General features: G+C 41.5%; 2 protein-coding genes across 4 annotated transcripts; one reads left to right on the top strand and one right to left on the bottom strand.

Moving 5' to 3' along the window:
* Positions 1-47: 47 nt before the first annotated feature.
* ATP5PB (ATP synthase peripheral stalk-membrane subunit b) lies at positions 48-11,541 on the bottom strand. The gene is made up of 7 exons (XM_010948298.3): positions 11,398-11,541; positions 11,083-11,119; positions 7,325-7,470; positions 5,394-5,557; positions 4,884-5,009; positions 1,385-1,564; positions 48-471 (listed from the first exon to the last, which is right to left on the bottom strand). Exons 1-7 carry the CDS (start codon positions 11,435-11,437, stop codon positions 394-396), a joined length of 771 nt encoding a protein of 256 aa, XP_010946600.1. The 5' UTR covers positions 11,438-11,541; the 3' UTR covers positions 48-393.
* Positions 11,542-11,632: 91 nt separating this feature from the next.
* On the top strand, positions 11,633-19,930 carry WDR77 (WD repeat domain 77). 3 transcript variants are annotated; one of them, XM_045511667.2, is made up of 11 exons: positions 11,633-11,917; positions 12,167-12,352; positions 13,351-13,492; positions 13,790-13,839; positions 16,198-16,268; positions 16,408-16,462; positions 16,931-17,002; positions 17,582-17,690; positions 18,223-18,291; positions 18,843-18,918; positions 18,962-19,930. In XM_045511667.2, the coding sequence occupies exons 1-11, from the start codon at positions 11,803-11,805 to the stop codon at positions 19,034-19,036; spliced, it is 1,020 nt and encodes a 339-aa protein (XP_045367623.1). In that variant the 5' UTR covers positions 11,633-11,802; the 3' UTR covers positions 19,037-19,930. The 3 variants fall into 3 exon arrangements, with proteins under 3 accessions (XP_045367623.1, XP_010946599.1, XP_045367621.1); XM_010948297.3 differs by having other exon boundaries at positions 18,843-19,930; XM_045511665.2 differs by having other exon boundaries at positions 16,928-17,002; positions 18,843-19,930.
* Positions 19,931-22,355: the final 2,425 nt, after the last annotated feature.

The raw sequence follows: 22,355 nt of genomic DNA, 5'->3' as shown, positions 1-22,355 counted from the left end.
ACCCAAAAATACTGAAATATTTCAGAAAATTATGCAATTGAAAAACCTTGTTTCAATGGTCACTTTATTGCAAGATGGTTGAATTAATTAGAAACTTAAATTATAACTTTATGAATAATCTTCAGTCCAATTTAGTCAAATTTTTATTAAAAGTAAATTGCTTATTCAAAAGTGATCGTGGAATAACTCAAAATGCAGAGCAAGAAGGATAAGAGAAACATATTACTGGCCAATAGATTGTTTTAATTCTCTCGTTATATGAAACTCAAACCTTTCATTTTTAGGAAAGGTAAATTGTAACTTCAGTAGATAGCAATACAGAAGGATTCTGTCACACAGACTAGTTTCCATTTAGTCAATTATTTCTAGCTGTCTCAATTGTGACAGACGCATTTACAAAACCGGCTGTGCTTGAGCCTTCTTTGCAAGGACCTTTAGATCTGCAATGCACTTGGCAATTGTCTCCTTTTCCTGTGATAAGGAAAGAGAAAGCTGGTTAGACCTTTTCAAATCATGGAAGGGTATAAATACTTTAATTCTAAAGGGTACTTCCTATAAGAAGTTGATGTTCCCACAGAATCTCAAAATGGATTACAGGCTTAATATGACAGACTACTAAAAATCATCGAATTATTTAACACAGGGGAGATGCAATCTATTTTAAACAAATCCAGGAAATTAGTTAAAGTCTTCTGGCTCATAGCTTTTATGAGTGAAACCTGCCTAGAGGTTGAGGCCAGATACTCCTGTAAACACGCGCCACTGCTGCTAGCTTTTATAGCTGAGAGCTGCTGGAAAAAGACCAGCCTAACAAACATAACGTGGTCCTGCACGGCCATGTGGAAAGCGATCAGAAACGCCTAAGCATACTGCATATCTGAGAGAGAAGAAATTCAGTCATAAGTAAATAAATAAAGGACATAAATTTTAAAAAGGAAATCAAATTTAGGTAAATAATAGAAAACATTTCTGTTTAAGACCAATGAACTAAGCAGCTGGGGAGAGGAAAGAGAACGGAAATCATGGAATTAGAAGACAGAACCAGCTCAGAAATAGACATGTCCAGTCTCTGTTTCACAGAGAAATGAAACATGCTGGTTAATGTTTCCCAAATGATGGAACCTGAACACACGTCTGCCACAACCAGTGTTCTCAATAATCTTTCCACTCTTTTTGACCGATGAGGAGAGAGACCCTTTGGTAACCAGACCCCGAGGAAGGAGGAAACCCACCACAGCAGTTGTGCAGCACCTTCTAGGTGCCCACTACCCGGAAAAATGAACCAGGGTGACCCCAGAGTCGCTAGGCTAAAGACTCCTTGCCAGCCACCCCTATCCTGTCAGAGATCTCAGTACAATTCCAGAAGCTTCCAAACACCACGTACCTGCTGTGCAGAGATGCTCTGTACCACGCGCTTCTCCACCCAGTTTATCATGTGCTCTTGTTCCTTTTGACGCAACATATTCTGCACAGCGATGTGATAGTCCAGGCGATTCTTTACCTCCCTGTATACTCTATGCAGCCGTTCCCGGTAAGTAAGCTCCAAAGCCATTGCAATGTTATTCTGAAGCAAAATTCAGAAATGATGAAAACTGTACAGGTAAAGGATCACTTCCATTCTGAGGATTCTGCCAGTTAGAATACCCATCGCTTTCTTGTATTTTGTGCAAAATTCATTTAATATGAATAGGTAACACACACGTGTGGTAAAAAAAATCCTAACAGCATGTAGTAAAAATATATTTAAAAGTATACACAGAAAAAATAAGTCTCTTTCAGCCCCCATAAGCTACCATCTTCCTATATTTCTTATATTCCCTCCCAGAAATATTTAATAAACAAAAAAAATATGTATATATACACAGAAAAACATCACTTTTACTAATTATGATACGTAGACCCACCTCAGTTTTAGAAGTTAAATTGGATTCTACTATTTTGGTGTCCCATAACCCATAATTTATTTAACTAAGCTCTATTAATAGATTAGGTTGCTTCCACTTCTTTCAACTACAAGTAATGCTGCTGCATACACTGTATGTCTCTGCACTCAAGTGTGACTACTTGCTGGGTCAAATAACAGCTAATATCTGTTGAGTACCTACTACATTCTAAACACTGTGCGTCATTTCAATTAAGTCTTAAAATCACACCATGGGATAGTCACTATTATTGTATCCATTTTACAGTGAGAAAACTGAGGCAGAAGGTATGGGATTTTCCAAGGGTAGAGTCAATAAACCCTGAAGCCAAGACCTGAATACAAGGAGTCAGATTACAAAGCCCACGGTCTTAAAGAGCCATTTTAAATTGTGATCAACACTGTCAATTCCACAGAAAAGTCGTACCACTTCATTCTCTCACCAGCAACACAAATGCTTGTTACTCCAAACCCTGACCAGTCGTGTTTATAAAATTTTTACTCTCTGCTAGTCTGATAAGCAGAAAAAAATACCAATTTTAATTGTCATTATTTAAGGAGAAAATTTACATATTAAAAGCCATTTAAGCTTACTTATATCTTTATAAATTGTTCATTGTCCTATGCCTAGTTTTCTACTGGGATGTTGGTCTATCCTAAGGTAACTACCCTTTTGTGTCACATGTAATGCATGTATCCTTCCTTGGCTGTCACTTAACTTTGTCACTTAACTTGTTTATGGTAATTTCTACATGTAAAGTTCAAAATTTTTTATGAGATCAACTTAACAATTTTTCCTCTTACAGTTCCTGAATTTTTTAAAAACTAAAGTATAACTGACATACAATATTCTATTTTCAGGTATACAACATAATGATTCAATATTTGTATATACTAGGAAATGATCACCACAATAAGTCTAGTTAACATCTGTCACCATATAAGTTTCTGGATTTTGTTGTCTCCTGGAAAGACCTTGTCACTCTAAGCATTCTGTATTATTCTTCATGTTCTTTTTCTACTTTTATGGTTGCATTTCTTATTTAAAGATCTTTAATTCACCTGAAGTTTGTATTGGTAAAGGCAAAAAATAGGAAAAGAACTCTACATCTACAAAGATACCTGTTTGGCCTTCCACCGCTAAGCTGAAAAGGCCACCTATCTAAATTGCCTTGTTTTTAGGCCTATATCTAGACCCTCTCATCTGTTGTGCCAATCTTTTTTCTTTTTTTAAATTGAAGTACAGGCAGTTACAATGTGTCGATCTCTGGTGTACAGCACAATGCCCCAGTCATGCATACACATACATATATTCATTTTCATACTTAATCTGACTTCCTACTCACACAGTGTACCATGCTATTTAAAGTCCCTGTGCTTCCTCTTACTCTCCTTCTCACCCACTCCACGTGAGCTACACTGGCTCCTTACTTTCCCTTATCTATGCCAAGCAAGCTTCCAGGGTTAGGGCCCTTGCAGTTTTTCTTCCCTCTGCCTGGAATCCTGCTTCCTCAGAAACCCGCACAGCCTGCACCATCACTGCTTCAGGTCTCTGTTCAGATATCATACTAGAGGCCTTTTTAGACTGCCCAATAAAAACAGTAACTCCTTCCTTCTAAAATCTCCTTTCCTTTCCTTTAACAAGCTCACTAGACTCTATGTACTTCACACCAGATGACATGCACATCTGCTTTTTTTTTCTGTCCTTCTCTCAGCCTCTGGCTAGAAGAGTAGACCCCATGAAGGCAGACTTTGTTTTGTTCTCTGCTATATTCCCACCACCCTGTCTTGACCAGAGTCTCTAAACAGAAAGAACTCAAAACAAATCTAATAAATATTTCATAAATAAAAATTTTAATGATTATCATTTGATTCTTATAAAAAAGCTGCATCTTCAGAAATAGGATTTTGTTTGTCCATACATATTACCTATTAGGCAAGAAGCAGTCTCCAGTTGTAACTTAAGTATGCTTGGAGAGACGTTTTAAAATTTTCTGAGGATTTAAAACATTTATGTGCTTACGAATCTTCAGTAGTTCTGCTTTAAAAAACACAGATTTTTGGTAGCTCCTAATAGATGTTCTAATTCCACAGATCTTGGAATGGGTCAAAAACCTGCACCAAAGAAGCCTGATGCACATGGTACTGAGACTACACTAGGAAACGCTGGCCCAGACCCTTAGAATTTCAGATACTTACTTTACATTAGCATCTCATTTCCCATTTCATAGATGCTTCTACAACACAAAATTTCAAAATAAGGGCATCTCACTCTAAATAGGCATAAATTACTGGGCTCAAAGTAACAACTATACTTGAACATGCTCCTAAAGTTGTTTTAGAAACTAAATATTTTACAATCTAATATATGCTTTGACCATGGTAAAAAAACTCTATTGCCATGTGAATCTGCTTTGTGAATTTGGAGTGTAAGGAGTCAGATTTTCTTACAGCAAGCATGCATGAAATCACAGCATGTATTTCACAGTGAATACCATTTTTAAAATCAGTTATAACTTTTTAAAAAATTTTTTTACTGAAGTGTAATTGATTTACAATGTTAGTTGCAGGTGTACAGCAAAGCGATTCAGTTATACCTATACACACACACACATATACATACATATACACAACACATATTTCTTTTCAGATTCTTTTCCATTATGTTATTACAAGAAATTGAATACAGTTCCCTGTAATCAAATATAACTTAATGACTGCTTTCCTTTTGTGTGGATCCAAAATGTGTTCTTTTTACAACTTCTACCCTTCCTAGTTTTAGAGTAATTATTCTAATTATTGACAGGTCTTAAATGTCTAAATTGCTGTAATTGCCAACCCACCCAAATCTCTTTCCTAAATGAAATATGCTCATTCTACTGAACTATTCCCTATAGGATTCTAAATTTTTCAATGCACACAAACGAGTAAATTCATACCCTTAGAAAGTTCTGAAACCTACCCTCTGGACATCAAAAAGGTAATGGCGTTTCTGAACCAGTGCCTGCTGTGACTTCTCCATATTAATCGCATCCTGAATGCTTTGGATGGAAGCCTGTTTCACCTCTTCTAGTTGGGCAATTTTTTCCTGCAATTATGACATTTACAACACAGATCAGTGAAAGCACCAAGGATAATAAAAACAGATTCATTTTATGCTTCCTCAAAGTTATAGCCCTCATTTGTGAATACACCCACCCATATGGAGAACTGCACAAATCCTTAATGAGTTGCCCATAATATCTATGCAATATCTTGTTGAATGAACAAAACTAGGGAAAAGCTGGAGAGTCTGGTAGATTTTTAAAAATTTATCAGTTAGTTAATTAACATTAATACTAATAATTGTGATCATTATAGGTAGCTTCATTTCCACATGTCCTGCCCCTAACATTCCCATCAAAAGCATCACTTGATGGCTCTGACACTTCTACTATAGTCTAAAATGGGAAATAAGGTTTATGGTTCTTACCTCATTGAGTTTATCAGCAAATTTTCCAATAGAGGCACCATATTTTTTAACTACATAGATAAGCACCCCTATTGTTGATAAGGCAGAGAAGGTCTCTGGAGTTATCACATATATTTCTTTGGACAGGAAATATAAGATAAGCCCAGTTCCAAGCACATAGGGTCCTAAAAGAAAGAAGAGTTACTTTATGATCGATATGCTATGTCTAAAAGGGGAAGATGGAGAGACACTCTGAAGTAACTTTGAAGGCAAAGTTAATAATGATTTTAAATAATCAGATTCAAAGACAGAACACTGGATGAGAGGCAGCATGATAGAGGTGAAAGAACAAGGATCTGGACTCACGGAAATCTGACTCTGCAATTTATAAGACACTGAGCAATACAGATGCTCTCCCAGCTTACTTTCCTCATCTATAAAATGGGAAACAGTACCTTCTTTATAGGGTTGATGAAATTAAAAAATAATGTATATAAAATGTCTAGAACAATTGCTTAACAGGAAGTATTTTACAAAGATGTCAGGTTACTTTAAAAAGTGATTTGTGCAACAAAACATACTACTTATTGAATGAGAACATCGGTCACGGAAAATTTATCCACTCTTGCCTGCTTTCACTGAATAGAAACCTGACACTGGCAAACAAAACAAATACAACAAATGGTATGTACATAAAGAACTAAATAACAGGATTCTCAATTTCTGCAGCACCTTATTACAATGCTTCAAATAGAGCTATCTTTTTCTTTAACCAGGCCATGAATTCTGAAAGGACACAAACCATGATGTACATTTCTTTAGAATTTTTCTCTGTGGCTCACAAGATGCTAGGCAGGGTCAAAGCAGACCTTTAGGTCAGTAGTTTATGTTTCTGAGCAATACTGATACCAAAGGATGTTAGGCTGTATTATGAGAATAAAAGGGTTACAGTCTCAAATATATTTTACCCAGAGTTTCCCATACAAAGTTTCAACAGCTCACTTAAAAAAAAAATCTGCCTTCAATGTATAAATTTTAAATGTGAATTTGCAAAAAAGACCTATCTATCATATGTAACATTTTTATCACCTATGGAGATCTGAGGACACTAATGTTGCTTGCAGTTTCAGTTAGGGAAATGCTGTTTTAGGTCACGCCCTGGAGAGTTAAAAAAACAAAAACAAAAACAAAAGAAAAATTTTGGTTTCTAATGTTCCATGGTCATAGCAGTATTTGGGTATAGCAAGAAAGGCAGGGGTGTGTAGTAGAAAGAACACTAAACTTAACTGGAGAACCTGGGTTCAAGTCCAATTGTCATTAAAGAGAGGATTAACCTCAGCCAATTCTTTGTTTTCTAGTTCTTCTAGGTAATAAAAATATCTTCATAGACTGTTACATGGATTAAACAACATAAGTGAATGCACACTGCATTATAAAAATGAAAGGTTTCAAAACAGGTTATGCCTTTTTAAAAGGAAAAAAAAACTGATAAATATGGTCGAATTCTTTTTCTCATAATTATATACACAATTTAATATTCTCTATTGCCTTACCTGGCTTTATTTTAATCCATAGCTCTTCCCATCATTACCTGAAAGTGTATTACACACTTACTTCTTTATTGTCTATCCTAGAATAGAAGGTAAGCTCCATGATGCCAGGCACTTTAGATCACCACTACACGCCTAGAATAATGCCTGGCATAGAGCAGGCATTCAGTAAATTTAGTCTATCAACAAATGGAGACAACAGTATAAATTCAAGTTAAAATCCCAAATTTATTCCAAAGACAAGTTAAAGCAACCAAATCAACTGTTATATTGAATCACTTCCACACTTTACTTTTAAAAACAGCTGACTTGATTTTTCTGGTATGTGGAAGAGGTAAGAGGCCACTAAGTTAACATAAACCATACCATCCAAACATACTATCAACACTGGGAAACGCTCACCTGTTACACCAGTTTTAGGATAAAGGAACTGGAAGAATTCCTCAGGGATCAGCCCAAAACGAACTTTTCCTCCATATTCAGGAAGAGGTGGCACAGGGGCAAGACTTGGCTGCCCTGTGTGAAAGATCCTTGTTGCCTGCAACACCCTGCAGGTAGCAATTACACAAATTTAAAGCTTGTTCTTTAAAAAGAACACAATGTATGAACAATTGTAGAAAAAACATATAGGGGTGAGGATCAAGGCAGTTTCCAAATGTCTGAATGGAAAGAGAACAGACCAAGAACAGGAAGGTTAGGGTCCAATAATTAGCTATGTGACAAATGGAAATGACTTAAAAGCTGTATGTAACCTTCTATCCAATACTAGAATCCCTTTTGTAAATCTCACAGATCATCTGTCTAGCACTTTGTATGACTACCACTAGCACTAAAATATGTAAGAACACAAACTCTGCAGCCAGATCATCTGGGTTCAAATCTTGATTTATGCTTTTGTAACCTCTGATTTCTCTATGTGAAGTGGGAATAAAGGATATGACCTTATTGGATTGTTGCTGTGAGGGTTAACTGAGTTAATATATGTAGAGTACACAGAATGGTGCTTAGCATATAGTAAAGTTCTGTGTAAGTGGTTAGCTATTACATGCCCATTGTGTTGGGAACTCCTTGGTGGCAAGAACTTTGACCTTTCTGAATATTCTCTGTGATGGAGTACTAACCAACCACTAAGTGAATCATGCGTTTTCAACGTTGGGTAACTCTAACTACGTTCATCTTTTGAATTGAACTGCTATGTACATCCTTAAAACCTCTATCCATTGGTTCTCATTTTATTTTTCCACGTAAGATAATGTTCATTTATCTAGGTTAAACATCTCAATTCTCTCACAATCCTGATTGTCCACCACCAGCAGCTTTCTAGTTTTGTTTATAAAAATGAAGTATACAGAACTGAACACAATACTATAAAAATAGCTTGACGAATTCTTTCATTCTACAAATACGTACTGAGAACTTGTTATTGCCATTATCGGGCTAGAACTATTACTATTATTGTGGATTTGTGATCTATTCTTGTCTTAAAATAGCCTAAGATTGCATTTTTAGCAGTTATATTATAGCACACTGGTGTCTCATTAGGATTCTGATAAAATAAAATTCTTTAGCCTTTTTCACACCTGCTGTCAAGCTTAGTCTCCTTCAAATTTTCAGTATGTTTTTGTCCCTCACCTCCCCACTCTATCTCTTACATCCTCACAATGTAAGTTTATAGCATTTCATTGATTCTGGTTCATTGCTTGTCTTCTGAACATTAAGGTATTATTAGCTACCACACAAACTTTTAAAATCTGAGAATCATGTTCAAAATTCTTTCCTTTAAATCAGGGTTTCTCAACCCGAGTGCCACTGACACTTTGGACTAACGACAACTCTTCGTTGTGGAAGGCTGTTCTGTATACTGCAGAGTGATGAGCAGTACCCCTGTGGCTTTATACACTAGATGCCAGGAACGTCCCCCCTCTTTCCCAGTGGTGACAACCAAAAAGGCCTCTGGGCATTGCCAAATGTCCCTCGGAGGGCAAAACTGTCCCAGGTTGAGACCCACTGATTTAAATACCAGCACTGAAGAACTTGCTTTAGGCGGACACAAATCCTCTCCCTAAACAGCTGACTTAGTTCAAGCCCTCATCTACTCTTGCCTAAACAAGTTAACAACCCAAAACCTGGTTTCTCTGCTTCTCCTCAAGTACCCCTAAAACCCAGCCTCCTCCATGCTGCTTTCTTAATGTTTTAAAATGTAAATTTGACTTTAAAACTCTTCAACAGACTCTATCCTGCCTACAGAAAACAAACTACTTACTACAGCATATATGGTTCAGTACCTGTCAAATTTTATATCCTCATCTTCTTTTGTTCTGCCTCCCAGCCATATGGAACTACTTACAGCTTTTAAAAACAAAACAACAAAAACATGCCTCATGCTGCTCTGTCTGCCTGGTATGCTTTTCACTTAATGACTGCCAAAACCAGTCAGGCTTCAGAACATCTCAAGTATATCCTTATAAAGGCCTCTCCAATCTTGGGCCAACATTCATTCACGCAACAAAACATTAACTGACTTTTCCACTTATATTAGGCACTGGGAGTATAACAATGAGCAGACAAGGTCCCAACCTTCAACATTCTAGTGGGGTGTGGGAAGTGTGAGTGTACAGGCCCACAGACAATTTCAGACAGCTCTAAGTTCCATGAAGAAAAATGGAGAGAGGGAAGGAGATAGGGAGCAATGGAGTGGGAGGAAAGCTTTTTTTGGTAGGAGGTCAGATGACATTTGAGTCAGTGACCTGGGGAAAAGAGAGAAGAGCAAGCACAAAGATCCTGAGGCAACAGTAAAGTTGGCATTTTTCAGAGGAATAGCAAGATCAGTATGGTTGGAGAATGAACTAAAAAGAGAACAGAAGGAGATAAATCAAGAGGTAGAATGGGGTCAATTCATGTTGAACCTTCTGGGTTATGCTAAGTTTGGACTTTATTTCAAGTGGGTTGGGCAGCTCTGGAGGGTTCCGGCGGGAAGGGGGTGAGCAGAACTGTCATAATCCCTATGGCTACTGTGAGAATGGGCTGTAATGGGACAAGAATATAGAGATACTGAAAAAGCTTAGGTGTAAGGTGATGGCAGTTCTAACTCCAGTAGTAGCAGTGGAAGAAGTGGTCAGAGTCTGGATACAATCTGGAGGAGGAGCCTTACTGATGTATTAGACACGGAATGTAAAAGAAAAGGCAAGGATGTTCCTTGTATCTTGTATATGTATTTACTACTTGTGTTGCAATTATTTACTTGTCTGCATGGAATCTTTCTTCTCTGGTATGTTGAAAGCAGCCAATAATAGCCTCAATTTACTGCATATACAAAAATTACTAATTAATTAAAGCCACTTTTTTAAGCCATAGGCTAGTTATCAAATTTTGCAAGATTAGGACTACATTTGGAAGTAAAAAGAGAAATTCCAAAGAAAACTGACATGTTTTATGAAATAACATTTATAACAAATTCTCACACTGTACTATGTACCGAGCACTATTTTCACAGGAATTAAGTCTCTTCTCATAATCTCTAATGTATGCTGTCTCTATTTTGCAGATAGGGAAATTGAGGTCGCAACAGCTTGTAAGTGGAGGAGCCAGGTGTACCCTGTCCTAGCTTTGGGGTCCTCACTGTAAACTACTGCCCTATAGCTGCCTCCTCTCATAGACTGTGTACGAGTTCCACGAAGGCAGGTACTTAACCTTACTCATTTTTGTACCTTTGGTTATGTGGGTGGCAAGATAAATATTTACTGAATCCATGAATACCTTCTCTGATCTGGCAGTAAAAGTTGGAATCTGGGAGGCGGACTAAAAACAACATGGTTCGTTGTTTTATTTAACAAAGCTTGTTCTTGGGTGTGCAATCTAGTGACCCTAATTCGGGCCGTGGCAGCTATGTCCAGCTGAAGGTCACAAGTGAGGGGGCGGGGATTAGAAGACACCAAAACCAGTTTCTACTTTAGTTAGACCACTTATTCGCTTAATCTTTGTTATTAGATCATAGGGCAGTGTTCCAGGCAGTTCCAGAAACACAAGTGTTTGAGGCTCTAAACGTTCCAAAATTACCTAAAGAAAGGTACTACTGACCTAAAGCTAAGAGCAGATTACCCACAAGTGAAATGGGTGATAAAACAAGGACGAAAAGGAGTCAACAGACCCCTCACACTTACCCTGGACCGAGGAGAGCTGCGTTCTTCAGAGAGGGGGCTGCAAATACACAAGGCGCAGGTCAGCAAGGTCAAGGTGAAATCTGGTTTGCTCCTTCCTCGGTTCCCGCGGAGCCCAATCACTAAGGCGATGCGTCCCTCTTTCCTATCCCCCGAGACTCCACACTCACCTTTGGAGCGGCGCTAACCACTCCCCAGTCAGGTCCAAGACGAGCTGCGCCTTTCTTCACCCCCTTTCCTCCCACCCACTGCACGTAACCCTAGACGCGTCTGTGTGCAATCACTCTGATAGCCCGGACCAGGGTCTACACCACTCACCTGCTGCGGCGGCGGCAGAAAGTACCACCCGGGACAGCATTGTCAGCTAGCGGCCGCACAGCGGTCTCGGCGTCCCAGTGACCCGGACAGGAGAATCTGTCAGGGCCAGAAGCAAGATGGCCGCTCACAAATCCCGCGAGAAGAGAACTGCATGCCCTCTTCCATCAACTTCCGGTCGAATTTTTTTTTCTCGCGATAAGAGGCACAGAGAGCGGAAAGCCTTTTGCCGGAGAAGTAGCCTCCGGAAGGCGGAATGAAATCGTAGAAGCAATTCTCGCGAGATGTAGAGTGACTGTAGCCGGTCCAGAGGGGCGGAGGCCCAGAGAGGAACCACGTGGGGGCTGCGGGAGCTGAATCTCCGGCAGGTGTCCAGTTTGGGTCTAGGTTGGAGTTGGAACCGTGGAGATGCGAAAGGAAACCCCGCCGCCCCTAGTGCCCCCGGCAGCCCGGGAGTGGAACCTTCCCCCTAATGCGCCGGCCTGTATGGAGCGGCAGTTGGAGGCTGCGCGGTACCGGTCGGGTGAGCCTAGGTCCCGGGCCTGGGAGCTCTCGCACCCCCGCCCCGGGTGCCCCTTCCCGGGACTGAACCTTTCAGTCCGTCCCCGTCCCGCGTGCCTTGACCCCTGCCTCCCGTCGCTAAACTCAATCCCCAACCGTGTCCCCGCGTTCTTGAGCTCAGATCCAGACCCGGTCGCGGGCTGTTCTGGGCGGTCACCATGGAGACGAGCCCTTCCAGTCCTCTGGCGCTGACAGCTTGTACCTCCCTTAGATGGGGCGCTCCTGCTCGGGGCTTCCAGCCTGAGTGGCCGCTGCTGGGCTGGCTCTCTCTGGCTTTTCAAGGACCCCTGTGCCGCCCCCAACGAAGGCTTTTGCTCCGCTGGAGTCCAGACAGAGGCCGGAGTGGCTGACCTCACTTGGGTGGGGGACAGAGGTATCCTAGTGGCTTCCGATTCAGGTGAGTCACTTTCTTCTCAACCCTACAGGTGAAATGGAGGCTAGGGGTATAGGTCGGGCTCGGCTCAATTTTTAATGTCCCATACTCAGTGCTTGGCGGGGCTTGAGGGAGCTTGAGGGTGTTGGCCCCGAAGGAGAATGCTTCTGTAGGTTGGAAATACCTTTTCCAAGATTCCGAATTGTTTGATAGAAGCTTCTAGCAAAATCCATAACAAAATTAAGAAATGGATTGAAATCATTTTTCTTCTATGCATCCCTTTTGTGCCCCCCCCAACCCAGACCAAGGATCATCTTGATCTTAAAGGTGATGCTGAAGCCAGTCTGTTCTCTTTCCATTTCTTCTCATCTTCTTCTTAAATGTCTTCATTATGCTTTCTTTGTTTTGAATGTCAGGCTTAGCAGTGGAGGCTTTGACATTAAAAAAAAATCAAAATATAGGTGTTGGCAGGCATTGCATGGAAAGATAAAAAGTAGGACATTAAAGATTGAGCCTCTCTGGCAATTGAGCTTGAACAGTACATATTCAGGGCAACTATGTGGGGGGTTTCTGTACTTAGCCAGTCACTATGGAACATATTTTTGTTGTTCAGTATTTTTTTACGACTCTCTAAGACTTTCAAGTTGTTCAATAAATATTTATTAGTGTCCAAATAACTAGGAAAAGTTAACTGTACTGGACTGTGTGCTACATGGATCATTGTGGAGATTTCATCCTTGTCTCCTGAAAACCTATTTTCCAAAGCTTTCTCACTGGAAGTGGGATAATGGATTTTTCCCTGTCTTTTCCTAGAAGGTTTCCCCACCTAATTGTCTAGACTATTATTAGGAAAACAGTAATGCCAGCATAAAGCCAAATGGCTTGAAATTAGCTAAACCCTCTAACGATGTGGACTTTGCTTTTATAGAATAACTTAATTTGTTAGTTTAGCGACAATGGACTACTTGAATCCTAGAAGTGAATTGCTGTCTTGGTGTAATCCAAGCTTGTTTCCCCAACAGGTGCTGTTGAGTTGTGGGAGCTGGATGAAAATGAGACACTCATTGTCAGCAAGTTCTGCAAGTATGAACATGATGACATCGTGTCTACAGTCAGTGTCCTGAGCTCTGGCACACAAGCTGTCAGTGGGAGCAAAGACTTCTGGTGGGTCCCTGCTCTCATTGCTCCTGTCTCTAGGCTTGCTTTGGGTGTCTTTAGTGTCACATTAGCCTCTGTGTGTTACATTACATGTTGCATTAAGTAACATTTTGGGCTCATTATAAGAACCCAGTGACTATGACGTCTATAAGATCTCCTTAGAGAGTTTGCAATCCACTGTAAAAGTAGGCTGCACCAGAAGTCCATAGGATGTGTCAGTTAAAGGAAGTTCTTGTTTGAACACATGTTTTTATGTAGATAGTGTATATCAAAATTAAGTATCTGTGTCCTTTTGCTTCTTAGCATCAAGGTTTGGGACCTTGCTCAGCAGATGGTTCTGAATTCATACCGAGGTGAGTGCATGTTCCTTCCTTTTCAGTCCTGGTTTTGGCTCTTTTGTTTTTATTCTCCCCTAGTGCTCTTTGAACTTTGGTTGGATGTTAGTGATGTCAATTCTTGCTCTCCTGCCTGGTAGTTTTCTTCCAAAACTAGAGTCAGCTTCCAATGTCAATCCTAGCCCTTTTCTTAATTTCCCTATTTCTGATGATGACCTTACCACCTTCTTGGCCATCCTAGGCTCAAGTCCAGTCCTCTCCCACTCCTCCTGTTTCCCACTATCAGTTGGTCCCCAAGTTCTTTGGAGTCTTTTTCCATTTGCCCAATGACCTTCCTTTCCTTTTATCATGTTCCCATTTACTTTCTGGTTTTATCTCACACAAATGGTGGCACTCATCTCACCTCTTCACCTGCAGTCTTTGGTCTTTCATCGGTTTCTTGTGGCTTGCAGATTAAAATCCCATGTTCAAGTCATGGCACTCAAGCCCTTTGACTGTCACCCCTTCTTCAAGCATATGGCGCTAGCTAAACTCAATTTCAGTAGACCTTTGGTATTCTCCAGGTAAAAACCTGATCCTGGTGAATCTTGAACTTTTGAATATTCATCTCCATAAAATCTTGACTTTTTTGGTAAGAACCATCCCTTTCTATTAATATTCCTTTTTCAGCTCACTTTCATTAACAGCCCTAACAGCTGACTTTATTTTGGGAGCCATGCTTCATGGAGATACCGTATCTTTATGAAGATCATGTCTAGAGCATTAATGGTGGGTGGCTAAGAGGTATAGATGCTAGGTGATCACTGGTTCCCTCAATGGCTACGTGCTTTTCTCTGCCAATTGTAACTTACAAGTGTGTGATTCAGATAGTGTGAAATCAAAGTCACAAACTCATGCATATCCTGGAGCCTCAGGGTCACAGCATAATGTCAGTGCTCAAAGGCTACTGCACTTGCTTTGTTTCTTAGACATATGATGTTGTCCTAGTCAGTGCTAAATAGCTCTTTCTGAGCACTTGCCCCATTCAGCCTTTTTCATTTGTTCTTTGTGTTTATTCTTATTCCCCCTAGTGATTTCAAATCCCTTAGGGCAAAGGAACCACATTTTTTTTTTTTTTTTATCTTTTGTACTCCCCCATGGTACTTGTCACAGAACTTTGCTTTTTTTCCAGTGAACAATACATTCCCTTTCATCGTGTTGGCTTTCCATGGATTCTGGGGAAGATAGTTTGAACCTGTCCTTCTGTCTCAGGGCAGAGCCACATTCAAACTATCTCAGAAAGTCTGGTTAAATGACTTTAGGAAAGGTGGTTTCCACAGTCTGTAATTAACAAATAGCCGTGACTGTTAACCTTTTTAACATGTAGCCCTAAAAAATTTTTGAAAACCTGTATTCTTTCACTCATTTTTAAATTGGCATCTAGTTTTAAGTTTAACTAGTTGCAAAGAGGGTAATTTCTGGCCATATCATTTGTTGTACACTTGTTTAAATTAGGTTTGTCAAAATTTTGGATTTGCAGATTTAGCTTATTTAATTTATGTAAAACATCTACCAAATAACCTAACTGTCAGAAGCCATCTGCATTGTTAAGACAGTTGGCCAAGTGAGTGAGAGTTAACTTTCAGTCAGAAAAAGTCTGATTTCATTTTTAAATTCAGATAGCCTTGGGAGATGTCCTAAAGACAACCATTTATCATCTGTTTCAAAGTTCTCATTATTAGACAGAAGAGATAAGTCACGGAACCACTCTTGTGTTTGTGGTGTGGATGAAAAAGGCCAGCCTCTTCATAGAATTTTGCCCAGATGCTCTTTCTTTGGCCCTTAGGAAAAGCTCCTTTTGTTTTATACTTTAGGGTTTTATACTTCTGAGCATTGTACAATGGTAAAGTTTGGGGTGGATGAGAGGAATGGGAGAGGGGTGACCCTGGGAGCAGAGGTAGGAAAGCAGTGCTGGCAGACTTCAGGCAGCTTCTCAATTCAATCTGGAAAGAGAACATTGGAGAAATTTATTCCCTTAAAACTCTCAGTGTTCAGAATGCCCTCAGAAGTGTTTGTCTGTTTACCTGGAGACATGGGTACTGCTATTCTAGGATGTCTTTACTGTAAATTCCTTTACTTTTCTTACTCAGCCTCTAATTTATCTTTCTTGTCTTTACTGATTCATTTTTTTCCCCAAGCCTTTTGAGGTTTTATAATGCTATCAGCATTTCCCCTGAGGTTTTCTCTAATCCAGAATCTCACGGAATTTGTTCAATTGCATCATGAGACTTGGCCTGTTTCTCACACCCTCCCTCCTATGCCTTAGTAGTATCTGGGCTGCATGATAGTGATGCCTTCAGCTTCTCTGTCATATTTCTCTTTCTCTCTCCCCTACAGCTCACTCTGGGCAGGTCACCTGTGTTACTGCCTCTCCCCACAAGGACTCCATGTTTCTTTCGTGCAGTGAGGTAACATACAGCCTCTTCCCCTTCCCTTCCCACTCCCTAACCACACTCCAAGCCTCTAGGCCAAAGTGTAGTGTGGAGGGCCTCAGGCCAGCAGCTGCTTCTTTGGATGAAGCCCTTTTTCTGTTCCTTCTGCTTCTAGGACAATAGAATTTTACTCTGGGATATCCGCTGTCCCAAGCCAGCATCACAGATAGGTGAGTCTGAGAGCCCGTGGTTGGAGAGTGGTACTGGGAACCCACCTGAAAGAGGCTTTACTTGGCCAGAGTCAAGGTTGCCAAATACTTAGTCACTATGACTGAAATGACAAAAATGATTTCTTTCCCACTGAGGCTTTGCTGATCCCATTTTGTGCAGCAGGTCCCAAGAGGAAGGGCTGGTTTCTGGGTGGACAGTTTACTTTCCATTTCCTGGATGGGCAAGCAGAGAGGCCAGAGTTGTTGTCTTAATGCTTAGAGATTGAAACTTGCCTGTGACGCGTGTCTGGAAAGGGCAGGAGGCTGATGGATAGATGTAAGTTATGAGAGTCAAGGATGAGGACAGAACTGTAGGGTTTGGGAAACCAAATAAAGACGCTCCTGGGATTTAGAGTGATTCCATCTGAGAAGCTTCTTATCATAGCTGGGCTTGAGTCTCGTTCCAGACCCCTCTTCTCTTCCTAGCAGGCTGCAGTGCCTCTGGCTACCTTCCTACCTCACTGGCTTGGCATCCACAGCAGAGTGAAGTCTTTGTCTTTGGTAAGGCAGCATGTTCAACCGTGTGTTGACTCGGGGAAGGGGAGGATGAGAGGGAGGGTGAACCCCACAGTGCACGAGGCTCTGCTACTTGGGCTCATTGGCACACGTGGGCACTGGATGAATTACACTCATGGAGGTGCGGTGGGGAGGCCGGATGATCCAGAAGTGGTTTTAGTTTATCTTTGGAGACCATAACAGTTTTTGTCCCAGTAGCTTTGACTCCTGATTGCTTTCTGTGGCTCTGGTATTCTGGGCGTGGCTGGACGTCAGTAGACCACAAAGCAAGTGGATTGCTCCATAGGGAATTCCGTTGTATAGTAGGGGCAGTTGTGGTGCTGACGTGGTGATGTGGCTGTGCATATGGTTACATAGTTTGTGGTTAACCTAACAACTGTGTCATCCTTTAATTTAATTTTCACAACCCCCAGATGACTACTAATTCCTACTTTACCAACGAGGAAACTGATGCTCAGAGTGGTTAACTTGTCCATGATTAATGAACTAGCATTCCAGTCCAGGTCTGGCTGAATCCAAAGCCTGTGCTCTTAACTCCCATGACGTATACCCTCTTTTCTTCAGGTGATGAGAATGGGACTGTCTCCCTTGTGGACACCAAGAATGTAAGCTGTGCCCTCAGCTCAGCTGTGCACTCCCAGTGTGTCACTGGGCTGGTGTTCTCCCCACACAGGTACCGCTTGTCGTCAGGGGCCTGGTAGGTATGGATGGGAACAGTCAGGGAAGGTGTGTATGTTGGCAAAGCTGATTGGGCAATTCCTCAAGCAGGCACTGTTCTAGGTGAGGTTTCAGAATGGGAAGGAGCTCCTAAGACTACAGTCCTTCTTGGCGTTGTGTGGTCTCTGACTGCAGGTGGCTAAAAAATGCTCTTTGTTCCTGCTCAACACCCAACATGATTGTTACTGTGGACTTCTGGGAGTGTGTGTTTGGAAAGCCTGTTCTTCTAGGTTGTTACTGAAGCTGCAGGGAGGGACCAGAAGGAATGGTTAGTTGCCAGGATGGCTGTCAACCCTGACTCTTCTCCATTTTTTAATCTTTCCTTGGAACTTGTACTGTAGACTTGAGTGGCAGCCAGACCTTAACCCACGGTGGGGATCAGGCCACTTTCTCTGGTCACTTTAGGGCAGGGCACGGGGGCCGGCCAGCCAGGTTTTGTCTAGGGACCTGGGGGCTTTACCTTTCCCAACCCTTTCCTTTTCTTCTAGTGCCCCCTTCCTGGCCTCCGTCAGTGAAGACTGCTCACTTGCTGTGCTGGACTCAGGCCTTTCTGAGGTGTAAGTGTGACGTGGATCCTCTTCTGAAAAGTACATTGTCTCTTGCAGGGGGACCGGGTGATGGAAGCAGGCTGACTGCTCACTGTCTCCCTGTTGCGGGGGCTGACTCATAACCAGCTCTGTCCCTAAAAGAAGAGAAAAATGGTGACGGGTGGGATTTCTGAATCTGGTATTCCAGCTGTCTCCCAAAGGGTCAGTCTACCCTTTTTACATAATGAACCACATGCAGGAAATGTAACCTGCTATAGGGTGAAAGGCAGCAGACAGAAGATCTGAATTGTCCTCCCTGCTTTGCCATGATGGGCTGTCTGATCCTGGCCCGCATCACTACCCTTGCTCTAGCTATCATTTCTTCCATGGAATCAGGGCACGGGATGGGGTGATGGAGTCTTCTGTGGATAGCTGCACTGCTGCCTTGGTGACTAGGCCTCCTATACATATGGTGAAGCGTGTGTGACACGTTCACAGAATGTACCCCAGTGTGTTGGATCTCTTTCTTCTTTCCCCTCTTGTCTCTTGCCATGCTCATACTTTTCGTTTTTCTCTTCTAGGTTTAGAAGCCGAGCCCACCGAGACTTTGTGAGAGATGCCACTTGGTCCCCGCTCAATCACTCCCTTCTTACCACAGTGGGCTGGGACCATCAGGTCATCCACCACATCTTGCCCACAGAACCTCTCCCGGAGCCTGGACCTAGGAGTGTTGCCGAGTAAATTGAGTTTAAGACAGAAGGCAAATCCCCCATGATTATCTACTCCCTTGGCCCCTGCCCTCCCAGTTGGTGAGACAGCACAGGAGCCTTACACAGTGTGGTGATGCACCAGATCTGTGCAGTTAATAGGCATTGTCTCAGCCTAGGGGAGGCTCGATTCTGGGGTCCTGTAGTCACAGGGAAGAAAAACTTCCTTGAAGACAGATATGTATGTGTGTCTGAGTGTGTGTAGATACATAGTTTTTGGTGAGGGGGGAATAAAAAAAATCTATCCCAAGGCCCAGCTCCCCCCCCCCCCCCCCAAAAAGTTGAAAGGTTTTTATGCTTCCCATGTGGCTGTGCATGAGGAATTGGCCGTGTCTGGATGAGGTATGGGATGTGGGCATTGCTGGATTCTTGGAAGCCACTCATAGACTACTCATAAAGATAGGAGCAACTTTATATTTTTTTATAGAGCTTAATTCACTTTTATCATGGGCAGTGCTTCCATTCACAAAAGTCCAGCCCACCTCACTTTGAGGAAGAGCCAGGATACTCAGCACAGTTTTGCATATCTCCTTGCCATTAAACTGAGCCAGAAGTCCAGTTTCTGGCTGAGTAAGAAGTTTGGCTGCTACCTGTGTAATGCCCTCCCCACCTTTCCTCCCCCATGGAACTGTTTGTGTGAGATGAGTCTATTTCCATCACAGATGCCATAGGAAAAAGTTTCCGGATGGTGGCACTTCAGTTAAAAACTGACACAGACTTGCATAGGAATGTGCCACTTTCCCACCCAAAAACAGCCTGGGGCCTGACCTTTTTTTGCCTCTGGCCTCCTGTCTCTGGATATAGGAAGTCTGAATGCTATTTTGGGGCACTCTGAAGATTTTAAATGCAGCATCAGAGAGAATTGGAAGTACTGGTCAGTGAAATAAAAAGTTGAGTCATTATTGGCCTGTCTTTTGAAGCATGTGTGTCATGTGCTTTTAGACATTTGTCACTTCTGTGAGTCATCAGGGTATCAATCTTATAGCCGATTCTGTTTTTGTGTGCTTCCCCAGCGCCCAGAGTAGCTAACTGGACCTCAAGGTAAACATTTGGTTTACACAGGTTGGTGGCTCCTGCCACTTAGAATTCACCAGTTACTGATTGTATTGAAACTAAATACAATCAGTTACGTACTTTCGTGCTTTACAAGTTTAGTTTAGCCAAAATCCCGTGAAACTGGGGCAGTTTTAGGCAGAGTATTTATAAGTAAAGCTGTATTTCACCCTTGCCAAGCATGACCTCTGTTCTCACAATTACCCTCAAGTGAAAACTTGGGCTTTTGTAGTCAGATGGTCTACCTGCCGGATCTGGGGGGAGGTGGGGATGAAGCCTTAACTGTTTTTAAGTATAACTTCTGGGAAGATAATTGTGTAGATTGGTAGAAACACTTAAGTTCTTCCCAGATGTAAAAGCTTAAAATTTGTCACCACTTAGAACAAGTGAGGTATAGAGGGTAAGGTGGATAGGAATTAAATCTGCATAGTCTTATTCCTCATGGACTTAATGGTGGAGAGAAAATGGAAGAGAGAAGAGTCCAAGGAAATGTATGTAATGTGGCAAGGTGGTTAAAATGACATCAAAGGAGGAAAACCTAGTTTTTGAAGAACCACATTACTTAATGTAAATAATGTTTAATAGTTTGGATTCAGATAGATCTGTGCTGATGAGGGTAATTCACATCTATTTATGATTGCCACCAAGACATTTGCAAATCTAATTGAAGATCACAGTAGGAATGACCCATCACAATTTTGGATGAATGTGTCTGTTACAGTGAAAAAAAAAGATGGTTCAAAATAGAAGGTGACCTCAAGATAATCATAAACGTAGCGTCACATGTAGCGGTTACTACTAGTCCTTGACTTGAGAGTAGTCTCAGCAGAGTGTGCAAGGAAATCCCGATGACAGGGTAGAAGTGGGCTCCTTTTGTTTTGTTTAAAACCATACAAGGATTTATTTTGCATTTAATTTCACTGGTTCAAATGTCTAAACAGGAGGAAATCCATTTCCCTATCTTCATTGTTCTTACTCTGGAATCCACTAAACCTGTTGCACTGTGTTCCACTGCTGAGTTCTGGTGCTCAGAACAACCAACGCTGAGGAAGGCTCAAGTACAGTTTCAAGTACCTCCAGACATCAGGCTGGTTCTCCAGGCTCTCTCCTGCCCCTTGGGGCAGTAGGAGGCTGGTCTTTAATTATTGGCTATACCTGTTGATTCACAGTTGCATTAAGGCAGCAAAATCACGCAAACTTGACTGCTCTGGGCTTCCAGGCATGTTTCCTCTGGGCAGCACCTTAGAAAGGGCAGGCTATTGAGGGGGAGGGAAAAAGGCTGGGAGGGTCTCTGGTTATTTTTCAACCAGCTCCAGAGGGCTCCAACACCTTGCCACGTTGAGACCTAAAAGTAAAGGGCTCTGACTTGTTAAAGGTGACTTCTTGTTGCATTTGGACAGCATGAGCAATGTGCTTTCCTATTTTGTATTTCAGTAGTTGCTTGACTGAACTGTATCTACAAACTATAAGAATAGGGAAAAAAAAGGGTTTGTTCCAAAATACACTCACATAAGCATTTCTTTCACCGAATGTTTTTATGCATTCTGGGGAAGTTTTAGGGCATCTCAGGAGAGCCAACATATGTGACAGAAGCTGAGAGAACGCGTATTGACTTGCCATTTGTAACAAGTCTCCTACTGCCAGTCTCCTGGTCACCCTGAACATTGTTAGAATCACTTGTGCAGCAAACTGATTTTGTTTGGGAAAAGGGTAAGCAAGCTCTAGTCTCAATTTTGAGGTAATTAAAATTTCTCAAGGGCACCGGGGTCTATATGGATCAACTTTGGAAAAGTAAAGTAAGCAGATCGGTCTTGAACTCCAAACACGCTTTCTTATTGAGTTGTCCATCAGCAATGGGCAATTAGGGTTTTTTTTTCATCTTCCTAAAAGGGCATAGGTCTAGTACAATCCAGAGAGACTGAAGGAAGTGCAAAGATCAGGAGAGGAATGGTTAACTCATTTTAAGGTAGAGACACTTAATAATCATTGATCCTAAAATCTCCTTTTATCATCTGCAGTAAGGTTAGTGTAGTCCTCAAGTTATTCTGGAAAATTTCCTTATAAATGATCTGCTGCTTCAGTACGTAACAGATCAAAATTCAAAAGGTCAGTAAATAGAGTTTCACCTCTAAACACCATCCTTTTAACTTTCTGGTGGGAGCCCAACTACTGGTTGAAAGTTCCAATGTTTCATTGTCACCATGATGTTAGGTGTCAGGTTCTGATCTATTTCACTTTAGGAGGCACCATGTTACAAGTGTTAGGAACTTCATT

The sequence above is a fragment of the Camelus bactrianus genome, chromosome 9 (assembly GCF_048773025.1).
Source record: "Camelus bactrianus isolate YW-2024 breed Bactrian camel chromosome 9, ASM4877302v1, whole genome shotgun sequence".
Lineage (NCBI taxonomy): Eukaryota > Metazoa > Chordata > Mammalia > Artiodactyla > Camelidae > Camelus > Camelus bactrianus.
This window is presented reverse-complemented; position numbering and strand designations above follow the sequence as displayed.

Coding starts and splice junctions, on each gene's coding strand:
- ATP5PB (XM_010948298.3), bottom strand. CDS start 11,437: ATGCTGTCCCGGGTGGTACTTTCTGCCGCCGCCGCAGCAG. Junction 5,558..7,324: donor TCCTAAAACTGGTGTAACAG/GTGAGCGTTTCC, acceptor TCTTTCTTTTAG/GACCCTATGTGCTTGGAACT. Junction 472..1,384: donor AGAGCATCTCTGCACAGCAG/GTACGTGGTGTT, acceptor TCCTTATCACAG/GAAAAGGAGACAATTGCCAA.
- WDR77 (XM_045511665.2), top strand. CDS start 11,803: ATGCGAAAGGAAACCCCGCCGCCCCTAGTGCCCCCGGCAGCCCGGGAG. Junction 11,918..12,166: donor GGCTGCGCGGTACCGGTCGG/GTGAGCCTAGGT, acceptor TACCTCCCTTAG/ATGGGGCGCTCCTGCTCGGG. Junction 17,003..17,581: donor GAGTGAAGTCTTTGTCTTTG/GTAAGGCAGCAT, acceptor TCTTTTCTTCAG/GTGATGAGAATGGGACTGTC.